General features: G+C 52.1%; 1 protein-coding gene across 6 annotated transcripts in view; it reads right to left on the bottom strand.

The window, feature by feature from the left end:
- The window catches only part of DNM2 (dynamin 2), a 64692-nt gene that overhangs the window by 24582 nt on the left and 21617 nt on the right, over positions 1-18493 (bottom strand). For all 6 annotated transcript variants that reach the window (XR_003941497.1, XM_030197033.1, XM_030197032.1 and 3 more), the window contains exons 3-10: positions 13254-13403; positions 12817-13020; positions 12537-12635; positions 12174-12334; positions 11861-12003; positions 11524-11659; positions 11102-11169; positions 5040-5178 (exon numbers count right to left, since the gene is read on the bottom strand). Coding sequence is in view for 5 of the 6 variants with exons in the window: in XM_030197033.1 (XP_030052893.1) it covers positions 5040-5178; positions 11102-11169; positions 11524-11659; positions 11861-12003; positions 12174-12334; positions 12537-12635; positions 12817-13020; positions 13254-13403 (1100 nt within the window). In the remaining variant the exon portion in view is untranslated. The remainder of the gene's footprint in view (positions 1-5039; positions 5179-11101; positions 11170-11523; positions 11660-11860; positions 12004-12173; positions 12335-12536; positions 12636-12816; positions 13021-13253; positions 13404-18493) is intronic.

Here is an 18493-nt window from a genome sequence, read left to right on the forward strand (position 1 = left end):
AGACATTTGAGAGCAGAGTATTCCTCCGGGTAGTCCTCCCTCCGAAAGGAAGGGAGACAGAGCTGCTGATTCACATGGAAGCGAGAAACAATCTTGGGCAGGAAGGAAGGCACTGTGCGAATAGTCACTCCTGCCTCAGTGAACTGCAGAAAAGGCTCTCGACATGAGAGTGCCTGGAGCTCGGAAACTCTTCTGGCTGAAGTGATAGCCACCAAAAAGACTGCTTTCAACGTCAGGTCTTTCAGAGATGCCCTCGACAAGGGTTCAAAAGGCGGCTTCTGCAATGCTCTTAGCACCAGGTTGAGATTCCACGCAGGCACCACTGAGTGCAGAGGAGGGCGCAGGTGATTAACTCCCTTGAGAAAGCGCACCACATCTGGCTGCGAAGCCAGGGAAGCACCCTTCAGGCGGCCCCTGAAGCAAGCCAGAGCCGCTACCTGGACTTTAAGGGAACTGAGCGACAGGCCTTTCTCCAGACCTTCTTGCAGGAACGCCAACACTGAAGAAATTGGAGCAGTGAAGGGAAAAAGTGAGCCTGCTTCACACCACGCTGCAAAGATACGCCAAACCCTGGCGTAAGCAGTAGAAGTAGAGCGCTTCCTCGCTCTCAGCATAGTGGCGATGACCTTGTCTGAGAAGCCCTTCTTTCTCAGACGCTGCCGCTCAATAGCCAGGCCGTAAGACCAAAGGGGGAGGGATCCTCCATCACCACGGGACCCTGATGTAACAGGCCCTGCTCCACTGGCAGCCGCAGAGGATCGTCCACTGAGAGCCTGATCAAGTCCGCATACCAGGGACGTCTGGGCCAATCCGGACCCACCAGGATTATCCGGCCTGGATGCTTTGCCACCCGGTCTAGCACCCTGCCCAACATGGGCCAGGGCGGGAACACATAGAGAAGCTCTTGTGTCGGCCACTGTTGGAGAAGAGCATCTATTCCCAGGGATCGAGGGTCCCGTCCTCTGCTGAAAAAGCGCGGCACTTGGCAATTGGCCGATGACGCCATCAGATCTAGGCTCGGCTGGCCCCAGCGCTTCGTGATGTCCAAGAACGCCTGAGCAGATAGCTGCCACTCTCCGGGCTCCAAGGTATGGCGACTGAGAAAGTCCGCCTTGACATTCATGACTCCGGCAATGTGGGCCGCTGACAGCTGTTCCAGGTTCGCTTCCGCCCACTGGCATAGATTCATAGCCTCCTTGGCTAGAGGGGCGCTCTTGGTACCTCCCTGGCGGTTGACATAGGCCACAGCCGTGGCATTGTCCGACAGGACCCGTACTGGCTTCAACGCCAGTACCGGGAGGAACTCCAAAAGCGCCAACCGAATGGCTCTGAGTTCCAGGAGGTTGATAGACCACTTTGCCTCTGCAGGAGACCAAAGCCTCTGCGCTGTCCTTCCCAAGCAGAGGGCTCCCCAGCCCGACAAAGAGGCGTCCGACGTGACAACAATCCACTCCGGGGTCACCAGAGGCATACCTGCAGACAACTTGTCTGTCTGCGTCCACCAGCTCAGCGCCTTGCGCGCTGCTGGGTCCAAGGGAAGGCGCACAGCATAATCCTCCGACATCGGAGTCCAGCGCTGCAGCAGAGAGTGTTGTAGTGGTCTCATATGAGCCCTGGCCCAGGGCACTACTTCCATCGTGGCCGTCATAGAGCCCAACAGCTGCACATAGTCCCAAGCCCGAAGAGGAGAGGCTACTAGGAATTGGTCCACCTGAGCCTGAAGCTTGACAATCCGATTGTCTGGCAGGAACACTCTGCCCACTTGGGTGTCGAATCGAACTCCCAGATACTCCAGGGACTGAGTTGGGCGCAGCTGGCTTTTCTCCCAGTTGATGATCCACCCCAGGGAGCTCAAAAGAGCAACCACCCGGTTCACAGCTTTGCCGCACTCTGCATAAGAGGGGGCTCGGATCAACCAGTCGTCCAGATAAGGATGGACTTGTACTCCTTCCTTCCTCAGGAAGGCCGCGATGACCACCATTACTTTGGAAAAGGTCCGCGGAGCAGTAGCCAACCCGAACGGGAGGGCTCTGAACTGGAAGTGTCGGCCCAGGACTGCAAAACGCAGAAAGCGTTGATGAGGTGGCCAGATGGGAATATGCAAGTACGCTTCCTTGATGTCCAAGGATGCCAGGTACTCCCCTGCCTTCACTGCCGCTATAACAGAGCGGAGAGTCTCCATGCGAAAGTGCCGAACTTTCAAGGCCCGATTGACCCCTTTGAGGTCGAGGATAGGCCGTACAGAACCTCCTTTCTTTGGTACCACAAAGTAAATGGAGTAACGCCCCTTGCCAAGCTGACTTTCTGGCACCGGAACGACCGCACCCAGGCGGATCAGATTGTCCAAGGTCTGCTGCACTGCCACAGCTTTGACCGGAGACTTGCAGGGAGAGAGTACAAACCCGTCTCTTAAGGGTCGGCAGAACTCTAGCTTGTAGCCGTCTCTGATGACTTCCAGCACCCAAGCGTCTGAAGTTATTGTGGTCCACTCGCCCAGAAACGAGGACAGCCGTCCTCCAATCTGCACTGGGGCGTGGACCAAGGCCCCGTCATTGGGTACGAGACCCTGGGGGAGGACCGGAGGGAGCACCTCCGGGACGGCGGTCTCTGCGAAAGGAATGCTGCATGGGGGAGAAGTTCCTCTTGAAGGAAGAGGGGGCAGAGGAGCCCGACCTGCCCGGGCGGTACCGACGGGCTTCCTGAAACCGTCCTCTGGAGGTACCGGGGCGAGTACTAGCCCGAGCCCTGACCTCTGGTAACTTCTTGCCCTTAGACGTGCCGAGATCGGTCACGATTTTGTCCAGCTCGACCCCAAAGAGCAGCTTGCCTTTAAAAGGCAATCTAGCCAGGCGGGATTTAGAGGCGTGGTCAGCAGACCAATGCTTCAGCCAAAGCCACCGCCGCGCAGAGATTGTCTGAGCCATGCCTTTAGCTGAGGCCCTCAAGACATCATACAGCAAGTCTGCCAAATAGGCTAAGCCCGATTCCAGGGCCGGCCAATCAGCCCTCAAGGAATGATCCGAGGGGGAAGCCCGCTGCACCATAGTCAGGCACGCCCTGGCCACATAGGAGCCGCAAACTGAGGCCTGCAAACTTAAAGCAGCCGCCTCAAAGGACGACCTTAAGGCCGCCTCCAATCTTCTGTCTTGGGCGTCCTTTAGGGCCGTGCCACCTTCCACCGGCAACGCTGTTTTCTTAGTCACCGCAGTGATTAAAGAATCCACGGTAGGCCACAGATAGGCCTCACGTTCACTTTCAGGCAAAGGATAGAGGCGGGACATAGCCCTAGCCACTTTAAGGCTCGCTTCCGGGACATCCCATTGAGCCGAAATTAAGGTGTGCATGGCATCATGCACGTGGAAGGTTCTAGGCGGGCGCTTCGTCCCCAGCATAATGGCAGAGCCAACAGGGGCTGAGGGAGAGACGTCCTCCGGAGAGGAAATCTTCAAAATGCCCATGGCCTGCACCAACAGGTTGGGCAAATCCTCTGAGCTAAAAAGCCGCGCTGCAGAGGGGTCATCCGCTCCATCCGAGCGGGGATCCGTCTCCTCCAAGGAATCCGCAAAGGACCGTTGGGAGAACTCAGATACGCTGCCCTCATCTACATCGGAGGAGACAAAGTCCTCCAAGGCCTGGGAATCAACCCGAGGGCGTTTACCTCCGGGGGCCTCAACCTCTTTACCAGACGAGGGAGCAGGGGCAGCGTTTTGCATAAGGAAGGCCTGATGCAGCAGCAAAACAAACTCGGGGGAGAAACCCCCCAGACTGTGCACTTCCGCAGCCTGGGCTACAGCCCTAGACGCACCCTCAACCGGCGCTCGCAAGAGCGGGGGAGAGACATGCTGCGCATCCAAGATGGCGTCCGGCGCGACACTCCGCGAAGGAGCCGCGCGGGAAGAACGGCGCTTAACTTTAGCCGCTTTTGTGCCGTCGCCCAAATTAAGGGCGTTCATGGCATTAATGTCTCCTACCTCAAGGGCGGCCCAAGAAGAAGCCGTCAGAGCAGAGTGGCCGGCCAAGATGGCGGAGGTGAGCAGCGGGGGATGGGCGTTTATGGCGGGAAAAACCGCCACACCGGAGGAAGGACCGGGACACTCATCGGTCACGAAACTGTCACCCAACAAGGGCGAATCAGACTTTAAGACCCCCGCATCCCCTCTAGAAGCGCCCAAGCGATCCGGGGAGCGACTCTTTGCGCCCTCACCCTCCGACGCCATATGCCACGTGGAGATCAATCGGGGAACCCCCTGCCCGCTATAAAAAGGTAAAAATTACCTGCTTTCCGCTCCGAGCTGTAACGACCTGGTGTCCCAATGAGTAGCTGCAATAAACGTTTAAATAAACGTCGAAATAAACGCCTTTAAGGACGTTCAAAATTTTTTTTTTTTTTTTACGGAGCCAGCGGGAGGGGGGAGAAAAGGTGGGACCTGGCGCCACCAGGTTTGCACTTGCTCAAGAAGAGCCCTCAACCCCAGGCACTCAACAAAACCTAAAAATTAGGCTTGGAGGCCTAGCCAGAGCTGCTGCTGTGTGTGACCACCACCTGCTGAGATAGAGAACATACTGAGGAGTTTCCGGCAGCACATGACCACATATAGGGAGGCAAAAGTTTGCTCTCTATCTCCACCTGCTGGTAGATGGACACAACCCACCAGTCTATGGATTGATCAGCATGATGATATGGAAAGGTGGAATTTCAGGCACCCGAGATGACATCAGTGCACTGGTTACTGGGAGGTTCCCTTCTCTCAGGGGTGGGGGGAAGGCTTAACACTGCTGGGCTCATCTCCCTCCCTCCCTCCCAGAGCAGCAGGTAGAGGCCAGACCCTAGCAGTGAATCCTGCAGGAGTCAACATACAATTACAAGCCCCCTTCTCAGTCAGATCCTTTCCCTGCAGCCCCCCCCCCCCCCCCCTCACCCACCCCGGTCTCCCTAGCTAGAAAATCACTCAGCGGTTTACTGGGCAGACTGTGAAAGCTCCAGCTGTTCCCTGTCCCACCCTTAGTAACGGAGCCCCTGGCAGATGGTGGTTCAATACCTTAACTGTACACTGCCTAACGGTATTGATTAACTCCTGGATCACCAAATCCACACACTTCAGGCAGGGCTCTTTCAGTTTCACCACCTGCTTCTTCACAATAGCCTCGAAGGCCATATCCGGCGTGAAGAGACCCGTCCTGCGTGTGAGCAAGAGAAAAATGAGGGGGCAGGGAGAGAAGAAAAATGTCAGAAGGGTGAGAAACAAAATAGACCAACAGGACAAACAGTTTCAAAGTCACCAAAATGTATCACATTTAACACCTTACAGATAGAGATGAAATATCATCCCCCCCCCCCCCCCCCAAGTGACAAATTCTCTGCTTTAAAAGCCCTGAACAAGGCCTCGGAGCCTTACGTTTTCCACACCGGATCTTTCAGCAGCTTGTCTGCAAGCACATAAGGGAAGATACGGGAGGAGAAAGGCAGGAGATACCTGTTAATAGACCCTTCCTCAGCGACCCTCCAGACCGGTCAAGACGCTTGGGTTATGCACGCCTACCAGCAGAGGGAGACTGAGAACACAAAAACTGAACCAAGTATAAGCCAGCAGCCAACCCCCAAGCAGCCAGTAAATCTCAGTCTCCAGCAGAGGGTAGAACGTGCAGCCTGAGCAGTCAGTCTGGTCTGGTAGGATTAGAGATTCTGATTTTTATACCCTGTACTTAGAATTTGTGCTTCGGGGAAGCGGGTCCGGTGGGGCTCCCTGTTCCCCTAGGGGTTTGCACCCGTGTCCGGGTTTTGCCCCTGCTGTACCTTGTGTAAAGGCAGCCTGGTGCCTCGGCTCCTGTGCTACAGGAACCTTGAGAGCCTTAGCCCTTGTCAGTAGATAGCAACTGGGCTGTTTGCTGTGTGTGTGGAGAAAAAAAAAAAAAAAGGAAAGTAAGCAGCAGACAGTGCTGCCCTGCATCAGAACATTTTGTTGTTTCTCTTTTTGGGGGCTGGCAAGGGTTTTAGTGTGGTTTTGAGGAAGGGAGTAGAGCTGGGGCGATTTTGGCGGTTTGTGTGTGTACCGCTTTAAATTTAGCGATGTCGGCGGGAAAAGCGGCTCGTTGCCGTTCCTGCGCGCGTCGGGGGATTGAAACGCCCGGAGCTCCGTGCAAGTTTTGCGGTGAGCCTAAGCACTCTCTCTCTTCTCCTCCGGTTTTGTCTGCTGAGGTTTCGGGCAGCAGTAAGGGCCTCCCGGGGTCTGATTCAGGTTCTGGTGCGGTGACGGCGGTCCCGATTTTGGCGGGAACCGCCGCCATCTTGGATTCGGCTCCGATGGCGATCCCGGCCCAGCAGGTGGTGGAGGGCCCGGGTCAGAATGTTGGGTGCTCTCCAGGGCCTTCAGGGGCTATGGGTTTCCCACCGGAGTTTGTCTGGTCGATGTTTCAGGCCTGGCAGGCAGGTGCTTCTCAGCCGGAGGTACAGAAGGGGGCAGCTCCTTTGGGGGGCAAGCGCCCACGGCTAGACTATGTGGAGGACCCTGATTTTTTGTCTTTCCCTCCCTCGGAGGATGAGGGTAGTGGATTGGGTGATGAGTTCCCTTTAGACGTTGATCCTGAAGAGGAGGGGTTCTTCCCAGGGGAGGATTCCTCGGTGGTAAGGATTTTTCCTAGGGATGAGCTTCCGGAGCTCATTGATCAAGTGATGTCTACGCTTAGGTTTGAGGCTCCTGAGCCGGTAGTAGCGGAGGTTAAGCAGATAGACCCTTTGGTTAAGGGTATTCGTAAGGCTTCTCGTTCTTTCCCTATGAATCAGGATCTGAGGGATATGATCTTACAGGAGTGGTCCTCTCCAGATTCAGCCTGTCGGGTGGTTAAAGCAATGGCGAGGCTTTATCCTATTCCCCAAGAGGATAGGGATTCTTTTAAATCTCCTACAGTGGATGCGGTGGTGACGGCGGTCACCAAAGCTACGGCCATCCCGGTTGATGGGGGGACTGCTCTCAGAGACCCGCAGGATAGGAAGTTGGAGTCGTTTGTTCGGCGCAGTTTTGATCTCTCGGCCTTGTCTCTGCAAGCCGCTCTATGTGGAGGTCTAGTGGCTCGGGCGTGTTTCCGTTGGGCTGAAAAGCTTCTGGATGGTCCCGCGCTGGACAGGGCTGCCGTGGTGCAGGAGTTAGCCAAGTTGGAGATGGGATCTTCCTTTCTGGCAGATGCTAGTTATGATTTGTTGAGGGCTTCGGCGAAGAATATGGCTTTGGTGGTTGGAGCTCGTCGGGCCCTGTGGCTTCGTGGATGGACTGCGGATGCGGCTTCTAAATCCAAGTTGTGTTCGCTTCCCTTTAAAGGGTCCATGCTTTTTGGAGAAGAGTTGGATAAATTGGTGCGTGGTCTTGGGGAGGCTAAGATTCCGCGGTTGCCGGAATTGCGACCTAGAGGAGGGGGTCGCGGTATGTCAGGGCGTGCTCGTTTGAAGGATGCCCGGCGCTATAGGCCAGGTAGGTTTAGTGCGCCGTTTAGAGGCAGATATTTTCAGCGTACTCAGCCCTTTCGTGGGGGTCGTCGAGGAGGACGTGAGGTCTCGGGGGGAGCTCTGTCCTCCGGTCGTGCTTCGCAATGAAGGTTTGCGGGTCCAGCCTCTGGTGCGAGTAGGTGCTCGGTTGAGTCAGTTTTATCAGAGGTGGGCCCATATCACGACAGACCAGTGGGTCCTCGAAGTGGTGCGAGACGGGTACGCCTTGGAGTTCGAAGAGTTTCTGCCAGATTTCTTTGTGGCCTCCCCATGCCGCTCTCTGCTCAAGGCCAGGGCAATTCGGCAGACTCTCCAGCGGTTGATAGATTTAGGGGCTGTAGTTCCGGTGCCGGTTGCAGAGAGAGGGACCGGTTGTTATTCAATTTATTTTGTGGTTCCCAAAAAGGAGGATTCCTTCCGGCCTATTTTAGATCTAAAACGAGTCAACGGGGCGTTGAAGGTTCCCTCGTTTCGCATGGAAACGTTGCGGTCGGTCATAGTAGCGGTTCAGTCGGGAGAATTTCTCACTTCTCTGGATCTGACGGAAGCTTATCTGCATATTCCCATTCGGAAGGCGCATCACCGGTTTCTTCGCTTTGCGGTTCTAGGACATCACTTTCAGTTTTGTGCTCTGCCGTTCGGTCTGGCTACGGCGCCGCGTACTTTTTCCAAGGTTATGGTGGTAGTGGCGGCGGCTTTGAGGCAGCAAGGAGTATTGGTTCACCCATATCTCGACGATTGGCTGATTCGAGCCAAATCCTATCAGGAGAGTGTGGAAGCAACAGCGAAGGTAGTATCTGTTTTGGAGTCGCTCGGCTGGGTGGTGAACAGTGTCAAGAGTCATCTGGTTCCGTCCCAATCCCTAGAATATCTGGGGGTTCGTTTCGATACGGTGCGGGGCCTGGTGTTTCTGCCGCCCGTTCGGATTGCCAAGATTCAGGGGCTGATCCGTCAGTTTTCTGCCAAACGGTCTCCGTCAGCTCACGGGTATCTTCAGATTTTGGGGCTGATGGCGGCATCGATAGAGGTGGTGCCGTGGGCCAGAGCTCACATGAGGCAGTTGCAGTCAGCGCTGTTGGATCGTTGGTCGCCGCAGTCTCAGAGTTTGGAGGTCAGACTATTCTTGCCGGAGGCGGTGCGATTCAGTCTGCGGTGGTGGCTTCATACTCCGAATCTGGAGAGAGGGATGCCCTTGGATTCTCCGGATTGGATTGTGGTGACCACAGATGCCAGTCTGGCAGGCTGGGGAGCACATTGTCTGGGTCAGGTGGCACAGGGGCTCTGGTCACCGGACGAGGCCCTTTGGTCAATCAATCGGCTCGAGACTCGGGCGGTCCGGTTGGCGTTGCAGGCCCTGCAGCATCTTCTCGCCGGGAAGGCAGTTCGAGTTCTGTCCGACAACGCCACGGCGGTAGCTTACGTAAACCATCAGGGGGGCACAAAGAGTCGCGATGTGGCCGAGGAGACGGCAGAGTTGATGCAGTGGGCGGAGCTTCATCTGCAGAGTCTCTCCGCAGGTCATGTGGCCGGAGTGGACAATCTCCAGGCGGACTTTCTGAGCAGGCACACTCTGGATCCAGGAGAGTGGTCGCTGCATCGTCCGCTGTTTCATCGGCTGGTGCTGGAGTGGGGACTGCCGGTGGTAGATCTTATGGCAACAGCCAGCAATGCTCAAGTGCCCAGGTTCTTCAGTCGGAGGCGGGACCCTCGGTCCGAGGGGATCGATGCTCTGGTGCTTCCGTGGCCACCGCGTCAACTGTTGTACGTGTTCCCTCCTTGGCCTCTAGTGGGGCGCGTAGTTCAAAGAATAGAGCGATACGTCGGCACGGTGATACTCGTGGCTCCGTATTGGCCACGTCGTCCGTGGTTCGGCGATCTAGTGCGGTTGGCGATCAAGGGTCCCCTGAGGTTGGACGGGTCGGTGGTGTTGTTGCAGGGCCCTATCGTAATGCCCGACCCGGTTCCATTCTCGCTTACGGCCTGGCTCTTGAAAGGGACAGGTTGAAGAAGAAAGGGTTTTCAGCTAGAGTAATTGAGACTATGTTGCAGTCTCGTAAACAGTCCACGTCCTTTGCTTATGTGCGAGTGTGGCGGATTTTTGAGAACTGGTGTAGGGATCGTTCTTATTCGCCTTGGAACTCGTCTCTTCCGCAGGTGTTAGAGTTTTTGCAGGATGGGGTGGACAGAGGTCTAGCTCTTTCTTCTTTGAAGGTGCAGATTGCGGCCTTGGCTTGTTTCCGGGGTAGGATCCGGGGGGTTTCCTTGGCATCTGCTCCCGATGTGGTTCGGTTTTTGCGAGCGGTGAAGTTGATCCGTCCTCCTCTTCGTCCGGTAGTTCCGCCGTGGGATTTGAACTTGGTCTTGGAGGTTTTGGTGGGACCGCCCTTTGAGCCTTTGGTTACAAGTACTTGGAAGGATTTGACTTTGAAGACAGTGTTCTTGGTGGCTATTACGTCGGCTCGGCGAGTTTCGGAGTTGCAGGCTTTGTCTTGTCGGGCGCCCTTTCTGACCTTTTCTAAGGAGAAGGTGTCGTTGAGGCCGGTCCCATCTTTTTTGCCTAAGGTGGTCTCTTCCTTTCATGTGAATCAGGACATTTCTTTACCGGTTCTGGGAGATAGGCTCGGAGATTCTTCTCAGCGCCGTTTGGCTAAGCTGGATGTTCGTCGAGTTTTGCGGTCTTATTTAGTCAGGACGCGAGAGTTTCGGTCTTCGGATAGATTGTTTGTGTTGTTTGGAGGACCTAAGAAGGGAGCTGCGGCTTCTAAGGTAACAATTTCCAGATGGTTGAAAGAAGCAGTTTCTTCTGCGTATTTGCTCAAGGGACGTAGAGTGCCAGAGTTACTAAAGGCACACTCGACCAGGGGAGTAGCTTCTTCCTGGGCAGAGAGTGGTTTAGTGCCGCCGCAGGATATTTGCAGGGCGGCGGTCTGGTCCTCGCTGCATTCATTTGTGAAGCATTATAGAATTGATGTGCAGGCCAGGCAGGATGCCAGTTTTGGGGAGGCAGTGTTGACTTCTGGGGTGCAAAGTTCCCGCCCTTAGATGTTTACTGCTTTGGTACTGCCCAAGCGTCTTGACCGGTCTGGAGGGTCGCTGAGGAAGGTGAAATTAGATCTTACCTGCTAATTTTCTTTCCTCTAGACCCTCCAGACCGGTCAAGAACCCTCCCGCTGTGTATATTTCTGGTGCTTTGTCCTAGTGTGCTTGAGAGATGATTGATATGGACATTTCTATGTTGCTATTGCTGATAGGACTCTAAATTGGGAGCTTTGGATTTCTGAAGTTCCATTGTTTTCCTCTGGGTTTCAGAGAAGGACCGCAACGCTGTGGCGTTCGGTTATTGGAAGCACGTTACCAAGAATTGTTTCTGAGTACAGGGTTCTTTGACCTTTCGGGGTTATAGTTTAGGTTTTTTTCATTGGTTGCGTTTTGCTTTGTTAAGGATTTACTGGCTGCTTGGGGGTTGGCTGCTGGCTTATACTTGGTTCAGTTTTTGTGTTCTCAGTCTCCCTCTGCTGGTAGGCGTGCATAACCCAAGCGTCTTGACCGGTCTGGAGGGTCTAGAGGAAAGAAAATTAGCAGGTAAGATCTAATTTCACCTTTCCGCCTGTTCGACTTGCTTACCTCACACCATGAATATTCTTAATTGCATAGCTGATCTCTCTTCTTAAGTCTTTCTCGTCAAACTCCATCTGCAAGAAAGACGTTTCACAAATCAGCCATCGCATCTACCAACCTTCCTACTGGAGTGTCTGGACATTAGGGTCCCACAGACGTTTTAATTAACACAGCTAGGTTTCTCAGAGAACCTGAATCCTTCACAGTGTAACATTGGAGAAGAAAAGGGTGTCCCTCCGAGGCCAACAAAAGGCAGAGCGCAGAGTACGCAGGACAGATCTGCAGAAGTTGGTATTGCTGTTCCGATGTCCAGATCTCTCTCGCACGTACACAGGCACACAAGAATCCAACAGGAAGATTTACTTCCACAAGTGCTTCACCCGACTGTCAATCCCTCCCCCCTCCTGAAGGGCCTGCATCAAAGGTACCTTCACCAGCTCAAATGGAAACCTCTCATGGAAGATACGATTTATCCTTGCACCGCCAGAGAGTTCCAGCGTGTCGACCTGATCTCCAGAGCCCTCGATCCTCTTCTCAAAGTCCACACCAAACTGCTGAACCATCCTGGAGCAAGCAGAAGAGAGCCATCAGTAACCTCGCAGACAGGCTCACATTTCCTAACTGCAAGACAGTGGTAGGGGTACCGTGGCCTCCGACAGCAGCAACTGGGGCTGTTCTATCAGGACGGAGGCAGCACAGGACCCCACAATGTCCCAGAAAGCTCAAAACCTGCTCTCCTACCCTCAGCCTTATCCCAGAACATACTGTAAAAGTGCTTTAGTTTTGCGGGCGGGATCATCTGGACGGAAGTTCTTGTACTCCTCCACCTCCTTCTCCAGGGAAAGCAGCTGACTTTGAAGCTTACTGCGCAATGCCGGCAGAGTCTCTCGGATGTGATTGGTCAGTTGCTGAAAGAGGTTATTTGTCCTGATTAGATTAAGCTCTAGTAGCGCTATAGAAATAAGTAGTCACAGTAGGTTTCCTATGCTGATCATTCTACAACTCGCCACAAGGAGACGCCTTAAGCAAGTTCCCCTCTACCCCCAGCACTGATCATCCTAAGCCTTTGGAAGCGCACCTGGTTCAACGTTTTCTGCAGATGCGGCGTGCCCATTCGGTCGGCCAAGTGCCTGTATGCCGGATGAGACAGGAAGAACTTCCTCTCGGCCGCCATCGCAGCTCGAATGTCCTTCTTTCCATCGATATCTTTCTGACTTCTATTTACAACCCCGATATAACCTGGAGAGAGTAATGCAAGAATTACAGAGACAGATTTTACTGCTGGGACGCTGGTTACAACTGGTACTTTGTGCAAATAAACCAACATTTGATATTATCCTCTCAAGTCTGACCAACACACGGCTCTATGAATACACCTCCACGTCCTCCTTGCGATTTACTGTACACCTTACTGGGACTCAGCAGCGACATAAGCCATTACCTCTCCTCAAGGGCAGAAGTTTATTCTCCAGGATGTCCCGGGCATCCGTGCCCTCGTCCATCAGGTCCAGTTTGGTGACGACGCCAATGGTTCGTAAACCTGGAAAGCCAATGAAAGAAGGCAAAGGTTAAAAGTTGAACGCAGAGTGGCTGTGACCAGTCCCAGGAGTGATGCTGGCTGGTGAAGAACAGCAAGAACTACTGCATCACATATCAAGCCTTGATCGTTTTGGGACAACATAAACGCCAGACCCACCCCGCAGCAGGCCTCCTTCTCTTACCTTGGGGATCCACCTCCTTGGCCAACTTGAGGGCATCTGAATTTGCCAGGTCCATGTTAGCCGGTGTCACTGCCAGAATCAGACAGCTCTCTCTGGTGATAAACTGCAGGATCATGTCCTTGATCTGGTACTCGATGTCCTGTGGCTGGTCTCCCACAGGCACCTTCGTTATACCAGGGAGGTCAATAAGAGTCAGGTTCAGCACTGGAAAATGGGAGAGACGGTATTACACGGAGTCCTTTAGGGATACTTAATCCAGACCCATAGCAGACACGTACATATTTCTTTAAGAAAAATTCTTGCCCCACATTAGACTCGCAACAATTTTCAGTGGCTCAGGAGGCCCTCCAAGCATAATCCTCCCATTGAAAAGAAAATTGAGTAAGTGTATTAAAGATACGTAAAGACAGCCAGGATGAAGTAAAAACCACACATACCATGTGGCGAATAGACCCGCAGGTTTATGGGAACAGGAGAAATTCCTTTGTTCGTTCCAGTCACCCTGTCCGTCTCCGCTTCGATCTCATGCCGAACTTCATCAAAATCCGTAAACTTTTTGGACTTGCAGTGCAAGAACTCTGCATATTCTGGAAAAGGAAAGGGGGGGGGGAGGAGACCGTCACCTGACGTCAGGGGAAAAAAAAAAAAAAAAAAAAAAAAGGCAGGCACGGACCACGTGGCTGGAGCCAAAACAGGGCAGACATTTTAAATGTTACCGAGGAAGCCTCCACACCATGTGGCCTTTCCCCCACTTCCCTCCCTGAGAGACAGAACAGAAACCAAGCCAGGAAAGGGATGTCGAATGAAGTCCAGTTCCTTATTTACATCCCCTGAAAATATATATATTTTTTTTTTGCAGAGCTAAAGAGGTATAAAACAAAGTGCTGTGCTATCATGTTCAATTAAAGATGGTGTCAGAGCAGGGATACTTATAAGAAAAACACCACCATGCGCCAAATACAGATTCTCATAGAGGACTGGGAATGAAGACCTCTGGTGTGTAGAGAGAAAAGTGGAGTTATACTTTCTAGACCTGTGGATCTCAATCAATCAGTGTCTCAAGACACAGTGGTACATCCCCAAGTGGTGGCAATTCTCATTAAAAATTTTGATATAAGCAGGGAACCTGCGAGCTGTGAAGAGCAGAAATCCAAGAGTTAAGTTCTTGAAATCTACAAAACTGGTCCTTATTTTTGCTTCCTCATGATCCTCAATGATAACTGCTGCAAGGTGAAAATGAAGGACTGCTGTCCAAGGGTTCTGTTTGCTACATACTTTGAGTAGCACGTTTGAAAGGTTTTGTTTCGTTTCAAGTATATGGCAGTGAATGGATTTTGTGGAGAAATTGGGTCTTACCTGAAGTTTCTTTCCATTAGTCCTTCCCACTATTCCAGAACCTGTGGGATAGGACATGGGATAGTCGTGTCCATCAACCAGCAGGTGGAGATAGAGAACAAACTGAGCTGAGATCTCTCTTGGTATCCAGTCCAACTCCTTAGTATTTACTTAGATAAGCAGTAAGGAGAACCCAGAACAAAAAACAACCTTAAACAACACTAACCAGATGAGCAAACATGTATACCTCTCTGTTCTATGGACAAGTAATATGAAGGAAGCACTGTGCAAGGTGATAATTATTTGACCCATTACTTTGCGCTAACTAATTATCTAAGAAACCTTGAGTGGGCCTCTGGAATAGTGCCAAGGACTAATGGAAAGAAAATGATCAGGTAAGACCCAATTTCTCCTTCCATTACATAACTTCCCACCATTCCAGACCTGTAGGATGTTCAAAAGCAATTCTTAGAGTGGGTGGGATCCTAGCACTGCCACCCCGAGGAACAAAGTACCAAAACATGCTTTCAAGCGCATCACAACATCCACCCTGTAGTGGTTGACTAAGGTATGCAGTATCAACCATGTTGCTGTCTTGCAAATATCCAGAGACAATAAGGTAGTCTCTGCCCAGGATGTCGTTGTATACCTTGTAGAATAAGCCAGTAAGGCCCGAGGAACCTGCTTCTCCGCAAGCAAATAAGCCAACACAAAATATAGTCTCCCTTCAACCATCTAGCAACTGTGGGCTAGGAAACCCTCGAGGCCAAGCATGTTTACCAAAAGCATAGTCTGTCCGATTTGCAAAACTCATTTGTGACTTCCAGATATCTAATTAGAACTGTGCACATTGAGAAGCTTCAAGGAAGAACTAAGCACCTTTGTCCTCCACAGACTGGTTGGTTGGTTGAGACGAAATGCCAATATCACTTTTGGAAGAAAAGGAACCATGCGCAGGGAGAACTCTGCCTCTGAAAAGCGAAGGGATCCTGACAAGAAAGCCTGAAGCTCTAACCCTACATGTTGACACAACAGTCACCAAAAATGTTATCTTTTAGCATAAGATCTTTCAGGGAGGTTTTCCGGAGTGTCTCAAAAGGAGGCTTCTGAGAGCCCAAAGGACTAAATTAAGGGTCCACAGCTTACAAAAGGAAGACCGTGAACAGCCTGCTCCCTGCAAGACTTGAATATCCAGGTGAGCACCATGAGAGGTCTTCTGTAGCTGACCCCTGAAACAGGCCAAAGCCACAACCTGAACTTTTAGAGAACTCAATACCAGTCCATTCTGAAGGCCTGCCTGGAGAAACGCTAGGATGTGCGCGATCCGAGCGGAGAAGGCAGAAAGCCTGCGTCAGAACACCTGTCCTCGAACGTTCTCCACACCCTTGCATACACCATGGATGTAAAGTGTTTCTGTGCCTAAAGCAAGGTAGCAATGACAGAATCAGAACAACCTTGTCTCGATCGAGCCCTTTCAATGGCCAAGCAGTAATATCAAAGAGGCATGGATCCTCCACAAGACCCAGACCTTGCTTCTGTAGGCCATGTACCTGCGAAAGACAGAGGACCCTTGTCCAGCAGTCAAATCAGGTCTGCGTACTACGGCCTCCGTGGCCAATCATGTCGCTGAACTCCAGGGGCCAGCCTAAAAAGAGAGGCTATAAACCACCGCCGTGGCACTGTTGGAGAACTCAGACCAGGGCCCCCATAAAAAAGGAAGCACGTCGCATAATGCATTCTGCACTGCCCTGAGCTCCAAGTGATCTAATCAACCACCGACACTCCTGTTCTGTCCATGTGTCCTGTGCTAGATAGAATTTGTAATGAGCTCCCCAACCTAATTTGCTGGTGTCCGTTGTCACCACCTCCCATTGTGTTATTGGAAAGGGAGCTCAGACGGTCAAATTCCTGGGCGACAACCACAACTGCACACTCTGCCTAGCAACCAGTGTCCCTTGCACAACACCACTTTCATCACTGCTGTCATTGACCCCAGAATCTAAGGAAGGCCTGCCACCAACACCATAACCCTAATAAATGTTTTTGGAGCCATGGCAAAGCCCTGAACCGGAAGTGATGGGCCAGCACTGCAAAATGTACAAACCTCTGATGCAGCAGCCATGTGGGTATATGCAAGTACATCTCCTTGAGATAGAGGGCTATAAGAAATTCTCCTGTTTGAACGAGGCTATGACTGCTTAGTGTCTCCATGCAAAAGCAGGTCCTAAGAAACAAGATGGCAAGCGATCTGCAAAATCCAACATGGAGACAAACAAAGCAGATCAATCAGTGATATGGTTCAAAACTTTATTTTCAGAGATTCGCCCGACACAGACTGTGTTTCGCCCACAAGGGCTGCGTCAGGGGCTAATAGTCCAAGCAGGACTATTAGCCCCTGACGCAGCCCTTGTGGGCGAAACACAGTCTGTGTCGGGCGAATCTCTGAAAATAAAGTTTTGAACCATATCACTGATTGATCTGCTTTGTTTGTCTCCATGCAAAAGCAGGACAAGCAGAGGCAGCAGTATAGACCTTTTGAGATTTAAGGCAGGAATAAAAGGCGCCTTCCTTCTTTGGGACAATGAACTAGAAAGAGTATCTGCCTTGTCCCTGTTCGGCCTGAGGAACTGAAACAACAGCCCAGAGCACCAGCAAAGAATCTATGGTGGCCTGAACCTCAACTGCAAGAAGATATGAGTAACCAGGCAGGAGAATTCAAACTTGTAACCTTCTGGAAGAATATCCAGAACCCACTGGTCTGACATGATTTTGGTCCACCTTCAAAAGATGACCTCCCACTGGAGGAAGAGAAAAGTGGACCAGATTTGAATCATTGCAAAGCTCTAGAGGCATTGGGCGCTCTAGCTGACAGGACTTCCTGTCTGTACAAAAGGAAGATTGGCGTGCCTCAAAGTGGGAGTTCTGACCATATTGCTAATGACCAGGCCAAGAGCCCCAGATGACCAGAGGCTGCTGGCTTATCCCCCAGCAACCGCTGCGACTCAGCTTTCCCCAGTTTTTTCACCAAGTTGCTGAGATCTTCTCTAAATAGCCATTTGAATTGGCAGTTTTAACTAGACACTGCATCCACTGCCCAATGCCGCCACCAGAGTTGCCGACGTGCCATGACATCCAAAGATGTACTGCAGGCCATAACCCCTAACATGTCATAAATAGCATCCATCAAACAGGCCAAACCCAATTCCAGCTAGGCGTTATGGCGTCCATCTTGTTTTGCCGACTGCTGATGTAACTTTAGGCATTCCCTAGCCACGAACGAGCTGCACAGTGTCGCTTGAAGACCCAAAGAGGCCACTTCAAAGGCTTGTTTCAGCGAGCTTTCTAGCTTCCTATCTCGTAGGTCTTTTAGGGCAATGTCCCCTTTTACCAGTGCCTCAGAAATAAGAGTACTGAACATCTCTTTATGAAATAACCTTTCAGATCATCCCCCTCCTCGGGGGGGGGGGGGGGGGGCACAGCTCTCCCACCTCTTAGGGCTCATTCAACAATGGCTCAACATTAGATGAGGGAGGTAAGGCAGAAACGGCCTCATATGCCCACTCTGAGGTCTAAACAAGATTTCTTAGAAACCAGAGGGACAGCGGGCCGAACTTGAAGCACCTGGCAGCAACTCTGTCCCTGCTTCAGTAAATAGACCTGGTGTGAGAGCAATATAAACTCTGGAGAAAAGAAAGATCCTGATGCAGCTGAATGCTCTGTTAGGTTTGAGATTGTAAAATGGCAGCTGTGCGCCGCGCGTGATCAGAGGTTGCTCCTCACTGCCAGTCGGCTCAGACGACAAAAAAACCCAAAAAACAGTGCCCATTCCTGTGCTCTCCTGCATCAAACTGTGCACTGGCCATGCCGGAGAGCCCAAAGACCCCAGCATATTCGGACGCTGCACCAAATCCGAAGACGTGATGCCGTCACCTGGTTTCCTCCGCGTACTGCACATATTGCAACACCCTGACACCGGCTTGTGGGTCTCACAACAGAAAACCACTTAACTGCTTCCGCAGGCGTCACCATTTACTCCGGCTGTCACAAACACAGCACAACATGTCTCAAGGGGTGAGTCAGGATCCCTCCCCTGCACCAAGTGGAACTTGCAACCCTCCAAGTGGCTGCTCCCACCAAGCTCACAGATAAGAAAGGCTCAGGACCCATACTCTGTCCCACGCTCTCCAGAAAACCTCTTTCCTTTGTTGTTTTAAGGTTGTTGTACTGGAAAAGGAGAGCTACACAGGAAAACAGGGGAAAGGTGAAGGGAGGGAAGAAGTAAATTCACAGGACACTAGAGACAGGTGAAGACCTTCAGATATCACTCTGCAGACTCAAGCCA

The sequence above is a fragment of the Microcaecilia unicolor genome, chromosome 3, assembly GCF_901765095.1.
Source record: "Microcaecilia unicolor chromosome 3, aMicUni1.1, whole genome shotgun sequence".
In the NCBI taxonomy this organism is placed as follows: Eukaryota; Metazoa; Chordata; class Amphibia; order Gymnophiona; family Siphonopidae; genus Microcaecilia; species Microcaecilia unicolor.